The following is an 18,324-nucleotide window of genomic DNA, read 5'->3' as shown; positions in this document are numbered from 1 at the left end:
GAAACATCTTTATCAGTTTGCTACTCGATTATCTGGACATGGCCCATCAACCTCCATAGCTGCCACTCAAAACCTTTGTAATTTATTAGCAACCTATTTCCGAGGGAAAGTTAGTGATGTCTACTCCCTTTTTAAAACTCACACTTCTAGTAACTCTCCTTTATCCGTTTCATCAGAAGACTCTAAATGTGTGCCAGAAACTGTAACAACATCCGCAGACACTTATGATTCTCCCTCCTTTCAAGAATTCACCCAGGTCTCTCCAGAATCTATATCACATCTTCTCACCACCATTAATTCTGGATCCCCTGAAGACCCTTGCCCTCCTTCAACTCTCAAGCTATTCCCTGCATTATAGGTAAGAACCTAGCAGGAATGTTTAATTCAATGTTTAAAACATGCATATTTCAGTCCATTTGGAAGAAAACTGTCATCAGACCCCTTATTAAAAAGACGACTCTGAATCCTACCAATGTAACTAGCTATAGACCTATAGCCTGTCTCCCATTCTTAGCCAAGATTGTTGAAAAAGTTATGAACTCCCAATTATCTGACTTCATTGACCAAAAGAACTGCCTGGATGTATCTCAGTTCGGATTCAGAAGGGGACATGGAACTGAAACTGCACTTATTAAGACTGCTGATGAAATTAGGAAGATAGCAGATGGAAGGGGGGGCCGCAGTCTTGAAACTGCTGGATCTTTCGGCGGCATTTTACACGGTCGATCTTGCCTCTCTGATCGACCGTGTCACAGCAGTTGGGGTCTCCCATGGGGCAAAAGCCCTCCTTTCCTCCTTTCTTGCTGATCGTGTACAGTCTGTCACCCTGGGCAACTTTAACTCTCCGCCGTTTGTCCTGCCATGTGGTGTTCCCCAGGGATCCTCGCTAAGCCAATGCTTTTTAACAGCTATGTGTCTGACTTGGCGAGGGTCATTAAATCTCATCACCTGGGTTTAACATCATATGCAGATGGCACCCAACTAGTGTTGGCCCATAATTTCCAACAGGAAATGCTTGCAATTAGTGCATGGATGACAGAGAATTACCTTAAATTAAACTCCGATAAGACAGAGGTGAAGATTTTCGGTAATCTATACCCAGCCTAGTCCCCCATTTGATGGCCAGCAGATTTGGGATCACCACCATCTCCTGTTGCTAAGGTACGAAATCTGGGGGTGATTTTTGACACTAAACTGTCATTTCTGCACCATGCGAATGCGGTTGTTTCATCTTCTTTCTATATCATTAGAATGATAAAGAAACTCCTCCCCTATCTTCCTACTCCTGCCGCAAAGACGCTTGTCAGCTCACTAGTTATGTCTCGTATTGACTATTGTAACATGATTTTCCTTAATGCTCAGGAAAGAGTACTAAACAAGTTGCAGCTGGTGCAAAATGCGGCAGTCCGACTGCTAACAGGGACACCTACATTTAAACCTATTTCCAACGTCATTCGAAAGCTACACTGGCTTCCTGTAAGAAATAGAGCAACATTTAAAGCACTATGTATCGCCTTTAAAGCATTGCATGCCTCTGGACCAGCATTCTTAAAACAATCACTGTGTCCCTATACCCATACAAGAACCTTACGCTCATCTACAGCAAGCCTTCGGAAGGTACAGCGAACAAAAAAAGTTTCATGGGGTGACAGGTCTTTCCTCGTTTCCACGATTAAGCTTTGGAATAGCCTTCCACCCCAAATAAAGGCAATTACATCCTTGCTTACATTCAGGAAGCATATTCAAACTTGGCTCTTCAATCAATAACCATTCTTTCCCTGCTAGCACGATTCACAGCGGCAAGACACCCAAGGGTATTCGCAGGCTCAATATGTCTCTAAAATAAAAATAAATAGTTTTCTGTGTTCTTGGATGTTTATAGAATGAAAATATTTTTTGAGTTTTAAAATAAACTCTCTAAAACAAGTTAATGGGCAATATTTGCAACCTCTCTCCGAGGTGACTCTTCTGTGAGGTTCTTGTAACTAGTGACATGGCCATTTTGAAGCAATACCGTTCAATGGAAAGTACACGCTCCTGTGCACTGTTGATATTAGAAGACAGAGCTCGTGGTAACTTTATTTCACGCTGCATTATGGCCGTTCTCATTCACTGATGCACATTTATCTAAGGGTTTAATTTGTTAACATAATTAAAGTACATTCCATTGTATTGTGCGTACAGGTGAGTGGGAAGCTCGTTGAACATAATTTTAGTTTGAAGATTCTTCAGTGAATTATAAATTATAATTCTTCAGTGAATTTGTGAAGTTTCGCTAATATCAGTATATTGTTGAAAAGTGTCCAAGTGGCATTTCGGCTTAATTAATACGTGGCATGGTTATCAGGTGGATGATTGGTCCTTCAGGGTTTTAGCAGCCAGGGTCCGTCACAGGAAGATGGGCTTCACAAGAAAAATTCCGACGAGATATGTTTGCTCATTTTTGGAACCTCTAGACAGGTTTCTGCATATAATTTACTTTTTAGTCGGCAATATATTCCTGCCTGTATTAAATATTTATATAGCATATTAAGAATCCCATTCTCTCATTTTGTAGGTTCACGTCCTGTTTTGTGCTTGATACCAGTATTCAGTATATACAAATGAAAAAAAAATTGAGATGCAGAAACAAATGTAAAAAGTTAAATGTGCTCATGCCCTTTGCTAAGAAACCCGTTCTACTGCGGATAGTGTGTGGTGATCTTTTTATCTGCATTTCTGTATTTGCTGTGCTCTGTGAGAAATTGGATTTTTTTATTGGAAGCTGGAAAACCTTCTCAAGCAAGAACTACAATCTTTGTCAGGGGGAACCACAAAAGTCACTAAATCAACTTGTGCTTAACCCTCTGTTAGAATGGCACAACAACAGCCAGGCTTAACTTAGAGGCAGTATAAGGTATTTATGCAGCACACAAACAGCAATAAAGTGAAAACACAACACACTAAGAATCACACACTTCTTTAGAAAAATTGAGAAACATTTAAGAAATTGTTTCACCCCTGCCAAAAATCCACTCTGTAGATCTGGAGATATGTAATTTCAAAGATTTAGTTCAATATAGCGCCCAAAAGCACAAAGCACTACTCAAGGTTATCTGGTCATGCTAGACCAGGGGAAAGTTACAGGTTAAGGCTGACTGCTACGGAGCACCGGATGAATACAAAGACCAGCTGAAAAGTTACCGTCTGAATGTTCGTTGAGAAGAGTCCAGTTCATGGGGAAGTAGGGCTCAAGAAGCAGGGAGAGCATTGCAGATGTGGCACGAAGAGCAGGCCAGGTTTCCCGGACGGTTGTTGCTGTAGTGTGAATATCCTTTCTGTTATCAAAGACATTCATTGCTTGAGCTTCGAGTTGGTGATCACTGCAGGCTGTCGATGCTGTAGCACTAAGTGCAGATCTCACATTGCAGGTCATTGCTGGTGGTCGTTGTAGTCTGTAGAGTCTGGTTCACCGTAGCTTTGTGATGGCGTCCATCGCAAACTGCAAAGTCTTAGAAGTCACGAAGAGTCCAGATCTTCAGGATTTCTTCTATTCTTCCAAGGAAGAGCTCAACTGATGCCAGCCAAGGATCCAGGATCTGGTAGGCACCTCTTGGGGATCAGGAATTCACTCCAGCAGAGGACTGATGCAGGTCCAGCCGCAGGTCCAGTTCAGCAGGTCAGCTAGGCAATTGCAGTTAGGCCTCTATTGTTTGTTGTATTCCTGTAGCTCAGAACAGGTCACCATTCAACCTTGGAGTCACTCTGCCTGGGATGACTGGGATGAAGGGAGTAGGCCCAGACTTCCTTCTCAGACAGCAAGGCAGACCTCTAGACCTCCAACAGCAGGGTAGTCCTCCGGCAGCAGGGCAGTCCTTTTTCTGTAGCATCCACAGGTCAAGAGCTGTACTGGCGAGAGAGTCCTAATTTTAGACCTGATGCCAGTTTTGAAGTAGAAGAAACTGCTAGAGTACCCCGCACCCCACACAGATGGTTATGGAATTTCTAACATCTCTGTCTAGGTTCCACATGGTCTGGGGTCACAAAAGGCTAGTGTGAAGTCCTTTGAGTGAGTGCTGGGGGAGCTCATTTGAAATTTAAATAGTGGCACTGGTGGAGAGGAATACACAAAGGCTGTCTGCCAGCGACACCTAGTGATATGACAGAGGATATATGCTGAAGGCAACAAATAGGACTAGAAAATGCCAACTTTTCAAATGCAGTTATGAAAGGGGAGATAGGCCCAACAGACAGGAACCAAGTAGGGCCTTAGTATATATTATGAACAATGATATACCTGGTATCCTTTGTCATTTAGAATTGTCTTACTTAGAACAAACCACGCTATATTCCTTTCGTGATTGGGTTATTTAATCACCCTGTTTTATCATGATTTCATCATTTTTTTATAAGGAAGGAATCTGGCCTTCACATAGCAACTCCACCAGTATAACAACATATACAACATACATTTATGTACAACACGATTTACATTTATATTTACAAAAAAAACAAATTATGTCAATGGAAACAGACTATTACAATACTTTTCACAATACAACCACATAAACAACAAACCCAATGTGGAACAAAGATTAAATTATTTTTGATACACAAAAGAATTTTTAGCAAAAGTTCTTTTAATTTAAACGCTGTTGTGTATTTATCCGGTATGAATCCTATTCCTTTGTTTTGATCCTTTATTTAAACCAGCGAAAACAATCGCTGAACTTTTCAAATGCGGCATTTTTATAATTGTGACTTAAAATCCGATTAGGCCAGTAACAAAGATTTTAAATTACAATTCTTTACACACCAAACATGATATCTCTACCTGTTCCTAAACAAATGTTATCACTTTTTAAATGGTATCATACAGGACTGGTAGGCCTCACAGCAGTGATACATGAATTTGGGAGTTTTTCCTTACCTGGATATGTAAAACTTGGGAAGTACATGTCCACCTTTTTAAATACAATGCACCCTGCTCTATGGACAGTCAAGGGCCTACCCATGGGGTAACTTAGATGTATTAAAAAGGTTTATTTTTATGCTTGGCAAAAGGTTTATTTTGCGAAGTCGAATTGTCAGGTTAAAACTGCAAATATGTTGCAATGGCAGGCCTGAGATATGTTTTTAATGGCTACTTAAGTGGGTGGCACGAAAAGTGCTGCAGGCCGACTAGTAGCTTTTAATTTACTGGTCCGAGTAGATGGTATACCACTTTACTAGGGACTTATAAGTAAATTAAACATGCCAATTACGTGTAAGTCAATTTTACTATTGTTTAGGGAGTGAGCACAAGCATTTTGGCCCTGATCAGCAGCGATAAAGTGCACAAAGTCCAAAGGCAAACAAGCACAAATTCGGCAAAACTGAAGAGGAGAAGGCAAAGTGTTTGGGGGAGGGCCACTCTAAGGCTGACAGGTATAACCTAACCTTGTTGTATTTCTTCTGTGCTGACTGAATGCCATCTTACAAGTAGTGGATTCCAGCTACCTTGTAAAAGTGCAGCTTTTTCAACTTGCTGTGAAGTGTCGCGTGAAATATTTACACCAGGAAGTGCAACTGATAACTAAAATCCAATCCATATGCTGCATGGTTTAATGTGGTGACACAATTTGTGGAAGTGCTACTGTTCTATAAAGTTTTTTTAGGTTCAGATTAGTGCTCCAAGTTTTGAGCATTAGAAATACCTATGCATTAGTGGGTTTTCTTCACACGCTTTATGTAAAATTTTACATAATGGATCTTTATTTTATTGTGGGTGATGGATTTGTATTGTGGTAGAGTTTCTGTGTGGGGTTCTTTTTAACTTGCACTTCTATATTTGGGGTATTTTTTTATATCCTTACCTGATGTAGGGGGTGATTTATATTTCAGAAGATAGCCGTTGTTGTGCCAAGGGGACATAAAAGATTACTCCATTCGCCTGGTGTAGGAACCGCCCGCTGAATTTATAAATAACCGCCAAGATGGCAATCATTTATAAAGCATTGGCAGGAACTGCCATCACTGTGGTTCCTGTCAATGCATATCGTTGTTTAGTGCAGGGTTGCGTCAGCATGATGCAACCCTGCACCAAACAGGTGTATATTCTATTGTTTTCAAAAAGAAAATCCCGAAACAGATTTTCTTTTTGAAAATAATAAAAATAATGCTCCCCTCACCTTGGGAGTCAATTCCCATGGTGGGAGGAGATTATTTACATGTAACTGCCCCTCACTACCAAGGCTTGCCTGGTGGTGACAGAGTGTACAAAAATGGCTACATTCTCGTTTTCGTTAGGCCGTCTGAGAGGTTTGGGTACAGCGTTGACAGAGTAGTCACCTCAGTAGACAAACTGACGGTCTGCCTGCAGCTAAATTGGGTGGGTGGACCTTCATGGTGGCAGTACTCTGTCTAAACAAACACACTGCCAACATATGAATCAACCCTTTAGTATCACTTCTGTGGCCATTGAGCACTATCCTACAAGAGCTAGTTCCAGCTAATGAGTCCTAGTTAAGTCTTTTTCTGCTTGTTGTGATGTGATGTTTGGCCTATTTAAGCCTTTCTGCATCCGTCCGCACCAGGACGTGCACAGCACACAGCAATGCTGTGTCTTGTGCCTCCCATTACTCTCCTAGTGGTGAGTGTTGTGTTTCTGTTTTTTTTTTTGCTGATGTATGTAACTCTATCAAACCCTGTATTTTCCATCTAATATCAGAGCTAGGTATTGTACATCCTTATTCATAGTGTCTCTCCTGCTGAGTATTCCTGACCTAATGTGCAACCAACACATGTTACTCACAGGCCTTTATGGCCTATGCCTGTTGCTCATATGCTAAAATGTTTACGATTTAATTACTATCTAAAGTCTGTGACATGGTTCACAGCCCCCACTGACCCTTTTATGAGTGAACTTTTCCCACCTGATTACAAGATATTTGTAACATTCGCCCAATGAAAAAAAGGTGGTGGAGTAGTGGCTATTAAGTGTGCTCACTTAGAAGTAAAAATTGACTGCTTTGATGCTATCTGCAGATTACATAGTTTTCTCCTACCAGTTACAAAAGACAATGTGTCATTTTTACTAATGTTTTGTCCCCCTCCCCCTTCACACCCAAGCTATGAAACATGTTCCTCTGGCTTAAGATTTTTTAATTTGATTTATATAGTGCAAACTTGACCCGAAGGTATCAGAGCACTTTACATGAGCCCCAGTTGCATTACAGAAGGACACATTCATTTTGGTAGGCACGGGGAGATTTGGGGCCATATGTAGGTAATCCAAATTTACTGATTCTAAAATACCGAATTTTACCGATTCAGTATTTCAGAATCGGTAAATGGTATGTAGGTACTGATTCGGTAATTTTTTACGGAATCGGTAACATTTCGTAAATACCGATTCAGTATTTACTGATTAGGTATTCCCCATTCATTATTATCAGCCTGGAGGCCCATGGGAATGAATGGGAATTACCGATTCGATAAATACCAAATCGGTAATAGGGGGAAGACTTACAAGGTTGGCAGGGTGTCACAATGACACCCTGTTGCACCCCTGAATAGTGCATGGGTGCACATGGGGCACACATACATGCCCTAAGAGCATGTATGTCTGCCACATGGCACATTTGGAAAAGCACAAATATGCTTTTTCAAAGGTTTTCGATATTTACGACCAACTTTTAGTTGGAGGTAAATACCGTATCCTTAACTCAGAAATGCACTCACTTGAGTGCTCCCTACATTACAGTTCCGGTAATTTACCAAATCGGTATTTTAAGGATTCAGTAATTTACCGATTCCTTAAATTACCGATTCGGTAAATTACCAAATCCGTAATGTGGCCCCTACATCTCAGTAATTTCGGTAATTTCGGCCGTTACCGACTGGTATTGGGCTACCTACATATGGCCCTAAGTGATTTGCCCAGAATGAGAGGATGTTGAGCATCCCTTCCGAGACTCAAACCCAGTTTTCCAGCTTTGAGGTCGACCGCTCTAGCAGTTATGTCACATTCTCTCTCACTGCTTCATCAGGGATAATGTGAATAGTCTAGATAACTTAAATCCTAGATTGGAAGCACCTAATGGTGTGGTTCTTCAATCCAAAGACAATTTGAACATGTTTAAGCTAACTTTACTCTCGTATGAGCTGAATCATTTGAAGGGCCACCCCCAGGATCCTATATTCTCAAATGTCAACAACATTTTAAAAGGAATGTGCTCCCCTTTCTTGGACGGGTCTTTTTTACTTCTATTCACTCTCATATATATATACACAGAATATTGGTGTATCCCTGACTAATGTCCCTCAACCCCAAAGATATTGGAAGAAAATACCTCAAGTCTATTGTTACTTCCACTGGCGAACAGATAGAGGAATGCTTTTTTTTAAAAAATTTTTGAAAACCTTTATTATATCGTTCAACACAAGATACAAAAGTAACCCTGGATCAATAATACCAATCACACAGCTCTTCAGCCGACAACCCATGGGTCCGGCAGCGGTAAAGGACAGACGATATATCGGAAACATTTCGAATCAAGGATATGAGTAAGGTTTCATTTTATATTTAAACCCCCTAGCCCCCCCCCCCCAGAACGAGATAAAGAAGAAGATACAGGATAGCCGAAGCTACACATTCGGAAGTATAAAATATGCGGGTAGGTGGTAAAAGCAGTCGTGGATCAAAATAGGCCAACAGTAGAAACGCAAGCGCCAGTAAGGTCACTAAGGGTAAAGAACTACGCTACCTATCTATCATCACAGCCACCCACTCCATACCCCGCCCACTCATATACATCAGGATGAAACCGAAAGTTATCGCGACCGGACCCTGTGAGAAAAAGAAAAAGAAAAAGAAAAGGGGCCATAGAACACAACAAAGGCAAAATAACAAACCCCCCTCACATCCCCCACCCTGCTGCCCCGCAATGGCTAGGGCCTACCCCACTAGCAGCGCGCTTGTCGCCCAGAGGAATACCCGAAAGAGAGAAGAGAAGAAAAAAGGGGCCATAGAACAAAATAAAGGCAAAATAACAAACCCCCCCACCACCCTGCACCCCTGCAATGGCTACGGCCTAACCCACTAGCAGCGTGCCTGTCGCCCAGAAGCATCCCTAAAAGAAGGAAGCAGCGGAGGAGGAGAAACACAAACACACGCTCCCGGACTCCCCTCCCCCCCACCAGATGCGACCCCCCCAGAATGAAATTCAAAAGAAAGGGCAGCAAAATACACAAACAATCCGGGGAAGTACCAAACATACCACCCGACTCCCGCAGTTCACAGGACACAATCCCAGCAACCGATTACATTATTGTACTGTGTCCTGAAAAGCCCCACCAATCAACCCTGGCCAGTACGAGTGTTCACTGGAGCAATTGTAACCCAGGCCACAGCAGCAATAAGAGCGGTAAAGCTATCATGGAAATTCGAGTCAGTACGAGCAAGCCAATTAAAGGATAAAAGTTCACAGTCTACACAAAGCAAGCGAGGAAAAGCGTGGCAGGATGATAAAACTCTCCAATAGTCACAGGTGATCTTGTTGAGGCAGTCAAGGTTGTCCATAGTGATGTTCGGCGAGATAGGGCTCAAGCAGGGAACGCTGACAATGTTCACGGGCGCACGATCTGTATTATAGGAATCCGCAGCGCCAAAGAAGTCCGGCTCCTGCACAGGGACCTCGAAGTCGGATATACGATGTTCCGTTGGTAGCACCGCTGGCTGCGATGATGGCAAAAAGCCACTGTCCGGTCTCCGGCAAAGATCTTCCATCGTTTCCGAAAGTGCCCGGTAGTTGACGATGATGTGTGAGTGGAGCGCTCTAATGGCCGCCATTACGGTGTGCAGCGGTGGCGTGTCTTTTGTCCCCTCCATCTCCTCTCGCAAGCAACAGATCAGGATGCAGATCCCCGGAGGCCGACTTCTCCGGGGTAGCAGGCAAATCTGGAGCGGACACCAACAACAGGCGCTCTCACCTCACGATGTTACTCCTTCGCCACTGATCAAGGCTCCCGTCCGCACCCCCACGGCAAGCTTACTGTGTCTCCAGGCGTCGGATACGGGGCCAGCAAACGATGTGACACGCCGTGGCGTGTGTGTTGCAGGCAGGATACTAAGTCGCCGTCAAAAACCAGGAAGATTATATCTCCGTTCGGGAGACCGGACAAAGCCCAAGGTTCCAGCGATGTTCAAATCCAGCTCGGATGGGTTGGAAATCGAGGCCCCGGCTTCAGCTCAGGGGTAGGCCAAGAATGAAACACGGCAAATCTCTGTCACGCAGTATGATAAAAAGTTCGGGATTGCGCCTTCAGAGTCAGCTACTCCTCACACATACGGGAGTCCGGTGTGAAATCAGGATGACTTGCAGGATATACGAGCTGCTGGCGGAGGTCGGCGGAGCCGGGAGCTTAAGCGGCCATCTTGCTTGCTAGCCTAGCTCCTCCATAGAGGAATGTTTTAAGTTTGAACATAGCCTGAACATAAATGTCTTGTTGTCAACTTTCACCCAAATGTTTCAAGACTGCCTTGACAATCTCTTTCCTGTTCACATCAAGCAAAATCGTAGTAGAAATAAGAACAACCCATGGTTCTCTTCTGTACTTTCTATACTAAAACTTGAAACTGGTCAAGTGGAAAGACTGGAGAAAATCTTTTGCATGACCTCAAATCTATTTATCCTCTCAAAGCCAAAATACACAAATTGAAAATAAACAAGGCGTCAGTTTCAATACACATATGTCCCCAGCACATAACCTAAAAGGTGCTTTTGAATTATTAAAGAGCTTCAAAGTCCTAATGCTAACCTCAAAAAGTTCCCCTCTGAAACTCGAAGTGAAAGCCTAGTCTCTTTTTTTTCTGAAATAAAATTGCTAATATCAGGAAAGCAATTGTATGGAAGAAACCCCTGTTTGACCGATGTATGATTCACTGACAGCCACTAAGCATTACTCATCTATTCTAAATACTTTTAATCCTATCATCAGAGGAAGTGTTGTGGAAGTTATTGGAGACAGCTGCCCTTTGGGATCACACTTGACCTGGGCCCTCCCTTGTAACTTTGTGTTCTGAGCCTTTCACATATAGATGCATTAGTAACCATCTTTAAAAAATCCTTGGAAAATGGTGTCGTTTTCCAATAAGTGGAAACAGCCTTTTTGAAAACACTCCTAAAAAGGCTTCATTGGGCTCCTTTGATGTCGATAATATTAGATCAATATCACTTACTCTTATTGTTTAAAACATTTAGATAAATTTGTCTTTACACAATTACAAAATTACATTGAGAACCAGAGGCTCGTGGAACCTTTCCAAGTGGGCTTTAAATTTAGTAGAAGCACGGTGTTAATTGCACTACCGGTTGTGTAGGAACTCTCACAGCTGTTGGAAAGTGGTGAAGTTGCTGCCTTGGTCCCATTGGACCTGCCGGCAGTGTTCAACACCATTGATCATGACATTCTAATTGCCAGGCTTAGATATATTGGCATATCAGGCATTGCCTTGAAATTGCTGACATCTTACTTGGCAGATCATCATCAAGTTGTCACCATATTGCCCCAGATGTCTACAATCAAAGCTCTCAATTGTCAAGTCAAGTCAAAAGATTTGTATAGCGCACTACATACCCAGAGGGTTTCAAGGCGCTTAGGAAGGGGAGGAGGATTATTTGTCAAATATCCACGTTTTAAGCTGCTTTCTGAACTCTAGGTGGTTCTGGGTGAGGCGAAGGTAAGCGGGGAGTGAGTTCCATGTTTTAGCAGCCAGGTATGAAAAGGATCTGCCTCCCATGGTGGTCTTGTTGATGCGAGGTATAGTGGCGAGGGCTTGGCTGGAAGAACGTAGTTGGCGGGAGGGGGTGTAGAAGGACAGTCGAGAGTTGAGGCAATCTGGTCCGATGTCGTAGAGTGATTTGTGTGCGTGGGTAAGCAGTCGGAAAGTGATTCTCTTGTTGACGGGTAGCCAGTGGAGGTCTTTAAGGTGACCATAGATGTGTTCGTTGCGTGGGATGTCTAATATGAGTCTGGCTGAGGCGTTTTGGATTCGTTGGAGTTTCTTCTGGAGTTTAGCGGTGGTACCTGCGTAGAGGGTGTTTCCGTAGTCCAGTCGGCTCGTGACCAGAGCATGGGTGACTGTTTTCCTTGTTTCGGAGGGGATCCAGCGAAATGTTTTTCTGAGCATGCGAAGAATGTTGAAGCAGGAAGAGGATACGGCGCTGGCCTGTCTGTTCATTGAGAGTGAAGAATCCAGGATGACACCTAGGTTCCGTGCGTGGTCTGTCGGGATGGGTGCTTTCCCGAGGGCTTCCGGCCACCAGGAATCGTCCCAAGCAGAGGGGGATGTGTCTAAGATGAGGACTTCTGTTTTGTCTGAGTTCAGTTTCAGACGGCTTTGTTTCATCCATTCGGCGACTTCTTTCATTCCTTCGTGTAGGTTAGTTTTGGCGGTGCTGGGGTCATTGGTGAGAGAAAGGATCAATTGAGTGTCGTCCGCGTAAGAGATGATGTTGAGGTTGTGTTGGCGTGCGATGGCCGCGAGGGGGCTCATGTATACGTTGAAGAGGGTGGGACTGAGTGAGGATCCTTGAGGTACGCCGCAGATGACTTCAGAGGCTTCGGACTTGAATGGAGGAAGGCGGACTCTCTGGGTTCTTCCGGTGAGGAACGAGGTGATCCATTCAAGTGCTTTTCCTTGGATTCCGATGTTATTGAGGCGTTGTAGAAGGGTGCTGTGGCAGACTGTATCGAATGCTGCGGAGAGGTCGAGGAGGATGAGGGCGACTGTGTCTCCATTGTCCAGTAGGGTTCGGATGTCGTCTGTTGCTGCGATGAGGGCGGTCTCAGTGCTGTGTTTTGCTCGGAAGCCAGATTGTGAGGGGTCGAGGGATTTGTTGGCTTCGAGGAAGGCGGCGAGCTGGTTGTTGACGGCTTTCTCGATGACTTTGGCCGGGAATGGAAGAAGCGAGATGGGGCGGTAATTTTTAAGTTCGGTGGGGTCCGCTGTTGGTTTCTTCAGAAGGGCGGTGAGTTCAGCGTGTTTCCAGTCTTCTGGGAAGGTAGCAGAGTTGAAGGAGCAGTTGATGACGTCTCGGAGGTGCGGTGCTATGACGGAGTCTGCTTTGTTGAAGATGTGGTGAGGGCATGGGTCTGTGGGGGATCCTGAGTGGATGGAATTCATCAGGCGGATGGTGTCCTCAGTGGAGATTGGGTTCCAGGCGTTAAGGATGTTCATGGGGGAAGATGGTCAGCAGATGGTGGGGTGGGTTGGTTTCCGGGTTGGTTGTCAAAGCTGTTGTGGATGTCTGCAATCTTGTTGTGGAAGAATGAGGCTAGGGAGTCGCAGAGGGCTTGAGAGGGGGTGATGTCGTTGGAATTGGCCGAGGGATTGGAAAATTCCTTGACGATGTTGAACAGTTCCTTGCTGTTGTGGGCGTTGTTGTCAAGTCGATCCTTGAATGCTGTTTTCTTGGCTCTTCGGATCAGTTGGTGGTGAGTGCGGGTGGCGCTTTTGAAGGCGTCCTTAGTGCTGGTGGTTGGGTCTTTTTTCCAGGCCTTTTCAAGGGAACGGCAGAGTTTCTTGGACTTCTTGAGATCATCGTTGAACCATGAGGCTTTCTTGCTGCCAGGTTTACTTTGACGTTTTTTCAGTGGAGCTAAGGTGTCGGCGGTGTTGGATAACCATAGGGTGAGGTTGGCGGCGGCTTCGTTAGCGTTAGAGGAGAGGGCTGGGGTGTTTTGAAGGAGCGATGCGGAGATTTGGTCCGTGGTGATTTTGTTCCAGTTTCTTTGCAGGGTAGGTTGGAGGTGGATGTTGGGTTTTGGTTTGTTGTAGGTGAAGTGAACGCAGCTGTGGTCAGTCCAGAGGAGCTCCGTAGTGTGGCTGAAGGAGACATGATTGCTGGAGGTGAAGATGGGGTCGAGAGTGTGACCTGCGATGTGGGTGGGGGAAGTGACTAGTTGTTTAAGTCCGAGGTTGGCGAGGTTGTCCAAGAGGGTGGTGGTGTTGCGGTCGTGGCTCTTTTCAAGGTGAAAGTTGAGGTCTCCCAAAAGGATGTATTCTTTGGAGGGGAGCGCGTGTGGGGTGATGAAGTCTGTGACGTCTTCACTGAATTTAGCGCGGGGTCCTGGTGGTCTGTAGAGGAGGGTGCCTCTAAGTGTGGTCTTGGGGTCGATGTGGATCTGGAAGTGGAGGTGTTCGGAGTTGGCGAGGTTGGCGTCAGAGCTGGTAGAGATGCGGATTGATTTCTTGTGGACGATCGCGATTCCTCCTCCTGTGTGGCTGGTACGGTCTTTGCGAGTGATCTTATAGTCTTCAGGGATGGCAATGGTGATGTCGGGTGCGGAGGAAGCATTCATCCATGTTTCTGTCAGGAAGGCGATGTCCGGAGAAATGGTGTCTAGTAGATTCCAAAGGTCGATGGCGTGTCTGTGGACGGATCGGGTGTTGAGAAGGATGCATTGAAGGTGATTGGGGTCTGGGATCTGTGCTGTGGGCGTAGCGGAGATGTTGACAGTGCCGCTGAATTTGCAGGTGACGCAGGAGAAAGGTCCATGGGTTTGTCCAGGGGCGGCTTGGACGCAGTTGGGAGCGCGGCCGGGGTTAAGGGCTAGGAGGGAGGCGGCATCGTAGGTGATGCGGGGGGGCTGGGCGGCGCGAGGGGCAGGGGGTCTGGCGCTGGGTGCGGTCCAGGCGCGGACGGGCGTAGACGGGCTTACCTTTGGCGCACCTTCGGCGCGGGTTGGGCGCGGACGCTGCGCGTGGACGCTGCGCGCGGGAACTCCTGTCATATATGGATGGTGGAGGGGGAGGGGCGAGGGCGTCTCAGCTGGGAGGCGGGGCGGGCTAGGTAACAGGACAACAACAACAAAATGGAGGGCGCTTGGGGGAAAAGTCGAAAAGAGCAGCAAAGTCGCGCTGGCAATGTGAAATGACACAATAATGAAACAATATGCAAAGCGGCAAACACAGCGCACAGCAGGCAATTGAATGAGCACAGAAATCAGCCCAAAGCGTTAGGAAACGATACCGGAGCCAAAGGGAGCGACCACTCGGCTGGGAAGCGTAGAGTGAGTCACGGCGCTTCTAGGTAACGGAGCGCTCTTTAACTTTGTGGGAGGGCGTCTCAGCTGGGAGGCGGGGCGGGCTAGGTAACAGGACAACAACAACAAAATGGAGGGCGCTTGGGGGAAAAGTCGAAAAGAGCAGCAAAGTCGCGCTGGCAATGTGAAATGACACAATAATGAAACAATATGCAAAGCGGCAAACACAGCGCACAGCAGGCAATTGAATGAGCACAGAAATCAGCAGAATGTCCTTCTTAGCCCACTGTAATAGACATCTGCTCTTCATTATCCCCTGTCATTCACAATCTGAGGATTCACCTTGACGTGATAATTTCCTCTTGTCTTCATTCAACTAAAATCGGAATTTTTTGTTGTTTTTCATCTAAAAAAGTTCAGAACTTTCTTCCATTTATCAGTAATACATTTCATATTTCAGTCATGAATGGCCTTATTCAATCCTGTGTAGACTTTGGTAACTCTATTCTGTTATTAGTAACTGACAATTCAATTAATCTTTTTCAAGCTGCCAGAATATCAACACATTGCTCCTTTTCAGAGACAAAAACATTGGCTTCCAGTTCATCTATCTCTTCTTTTTGTTCCCAGAACAAGAACCACCCGTTTGATGATTGTGCTTTTTCTGCGGTAGCAGCCAGGAAACGGAATGGTCTTCCTCACTTTATCCAATCTGAATCCTCTGTAACACATTTTAGAAAACTTCTGAAAACCTTTCTGTTTCCAAGTTAAACAATCTGTGGCTTATACTGTTTAGGTTATTTTAGTGCAGAGAAACTTCACAACTTCCAAATAATTCCACCCCTAACCCTGAATATTTTTGTGAATTCTCAGAAAGTCATTGATCTTAACAAACCATAGTCAGAATCTACATAGAGCAAAATTTCCACTTTCATGGAGATGACTGTAAATTGGACCTTAGGCCTCATTAGGGGAGGGAGCAATTTCCGAAATTAATAAGAGATGATATGGGGGCAAAGGAATGTTGCTCTTAGTGACAAGAGCTTGTCTTTCTATTACATACATAATGTCAGCAGAGAATCAATTATTTTAATACCATTCTTAAATATAGACATAATGTCTTGTTTTTTGTAAAATTAAGAACAATCTCAAACTTGAATATATTCTCAATATTCACTGCTTGGCTGTGACAACAAATACTGCAGATAGTGAGGCCGATGCGTTTAGGAAGACTTTAGACATATCACAGCACTTGTCAAGTAATCAAATGAGTAAGGCATGTCTCAGTAACCATTATGGCTTAGTTATGATCTGATCAATTCTTCCAAGACTAATTCAGTTTAATGCAGTGCATTCTACAGTCCTAAATGAAAATGTTTGTGTCTAAATATATGATTCAACACCCTGTATTGGAAACTATAGTCCTGAGTGCTGAAAGGCAAGGCTGTGCTGAACAGAGGATCCAAAGCAAAAACAACCAACATTAGGAGGCAATGCAGAAGCACACTTACAGTCCAGGCAAATCTCAACCCCACTGTCTTGGTGGTTAATAGGCAGTGGTGCACAGAAGTAGGTTTGTTTGCAGAAATGCAATACTATATAGAAAAAGCAAAGATGCCACTTACAGCCAGTTCAGTTTAGGCATATGCTGGCACAGAGGCTTGTCTGGAAGACGATCAAGAGAATTGTTGAGCATCACCCTGAAAATACACAAAGCAAAACCAAAATAAACATTATGAAAAAAAACATGGTTTTAGACAGCCAACACAACTATTTGACTACACGTTGAACAAACTGGGTTCAATGGGACTCAGTTCTATCACACCATTAATTTTTATCAATGGATAGTCTCTCTCTTCATGAAAAAAAGCACCCACCCCAATAGGTTATCTCCTATGTAGACCTAAAATGCCATCCCTAGTCACTCTTTTAAAGATGGTATCAAAATGAGTTGCTTAATTTAGCAAAATTTGTAGTTGCAATTTAATAAAGGACTTGGAAAATACCTATCCTATTGTTAAATCCAATAACGCTCAGTTTGTCCCAGTAGCTACTTTCGTCACTGATATTTAGAGACATATTACTACTACTTTCTCCTCAAAAATGTGTTCTTGAAAAAGTCATTCTCACTCTACAAGTGCATTTGCACGATTCTCTAGCAAAGTGAATTAGGACTCAAAAAAGTTTACAATGAAATAATGCCGAAATGAGTAATCTGAGTCTGATTAATCCTCAGCTTCCGTCCTATAGAGAAGAGACTACACAGGTCTAATTTATCATGGATTCACATTAAAAAGTAGCTTTTTTTTCCTTGCACGTCTATGAGTTATGGACTGATCTAATTCCATCAGTAAGACCAGTCTTATTGAATTATGAAATCTTTTATGGAGTTGGGGAAATCAGCAATTCTTAACTGCACCTTGTAAATGTATTATAGTTCGATCCTATCTGGAGAAAAACACTATTGCCTATCAGAGAACCTTAGCTTGATTTTGAATACATCCTGGTGTGTCCCTATAGAAAGTTTATGCTGATGACCCATTCCTGGTTAAATTTCTCTGTAACTGATATTCTAGTGGTCACGTATGTGATAAATGTAACTTTTATCTACCAATCAGAAAGAAATACTTCTGAAATATTTTTGTATGTATTTATTTTAACAATTTTTTGCCACAAGTTACCTTTTACCTGAAAAATGCCAAGAACCCCTGGGAGAACGTGCGCTTAAATAATTACCATAACATGCCATAACATGGCATAACATAGTATAGTACAACATGACATGAAACATATCATAGCATGGCATGACATGATTTAACATAACATAACATAACATAAAGATAGTAGTTCAGTATATGTGAATGATATATGATACTTGGGTGCCAAAAATTGAATTTTTCTGTCACTAAATGTCTTTGGAGTGCCTGGCAAATTCAAGGCCTACTCTTATTGTTAGTGCATAGAACGTTTTTTGTGTAGTATGGGAAACATGCCACATTTCATGATGTCAGCAAGAAGCAATTCCTTTTGTTATAGGTAGGAATTGTACTTTAAGATGATTATTTTAGTCACTTCTGATATGATGAAGGTTTTTATATACTGTATTGACAAGTGATTGCTTTTGAGATAAACAATTATTTAACTATCTGCTGTATTATGTATGCACATTTTATGGGTAAATTAAAATAGTAATCAATTAGATACAAATACGTTTAGTTATTTCTGTTCACTATATTTTGAACAGCATGACGGATTTTATCACAGTTTTTATCCTATTTCTTTGCACATAAAATGTGGTAGTACCGCTCCTTTTTA

General features: G+C 43.5%; 1 protein-coding gene across 1 annotated transcript in view; it reads right to left on the bottom strand.

Moving 5' to 3' along the window:
- The window catches only part of RXFP1 (relaxin family peptide receptor 1), a 955,071-nt gene that overhangs the window by 210,274 nt on the left and 726,473 nt on the right, over positions 1 to 18,324 (bottom strand). The window contains exon 9 of the mRNA XM_086962355.1: positions 16,635 to 16,709. Coding sequence (XP_086818481.1) covers positions 16,635 to 16,709 — 75 coding nt within the window. The remainder of the gene's footprint in view (positions 1 to 16,634; positions 16,710 to 18,324) is intronic.

This window comes from Lissotriton vulgaris, chromosome 3_1, assembly GCF_964263255.1.
Source record: "Lissotriton vulgaris chromosome 3_1, aLisVul1.2, whole genome shotgun sequence".
In the NCBI taxonomy this organism is placed as follows: Eukaryota; Metazoa; Chordata; class Amphibia; order Caudata; family Salamandridae; genus Lissotriton; species Lissotriton vulgaris.
Note: the sequence above shows the minus strand (reverse complement) of the source record. Positions and strands in the feature narration are given on the sequence as shown.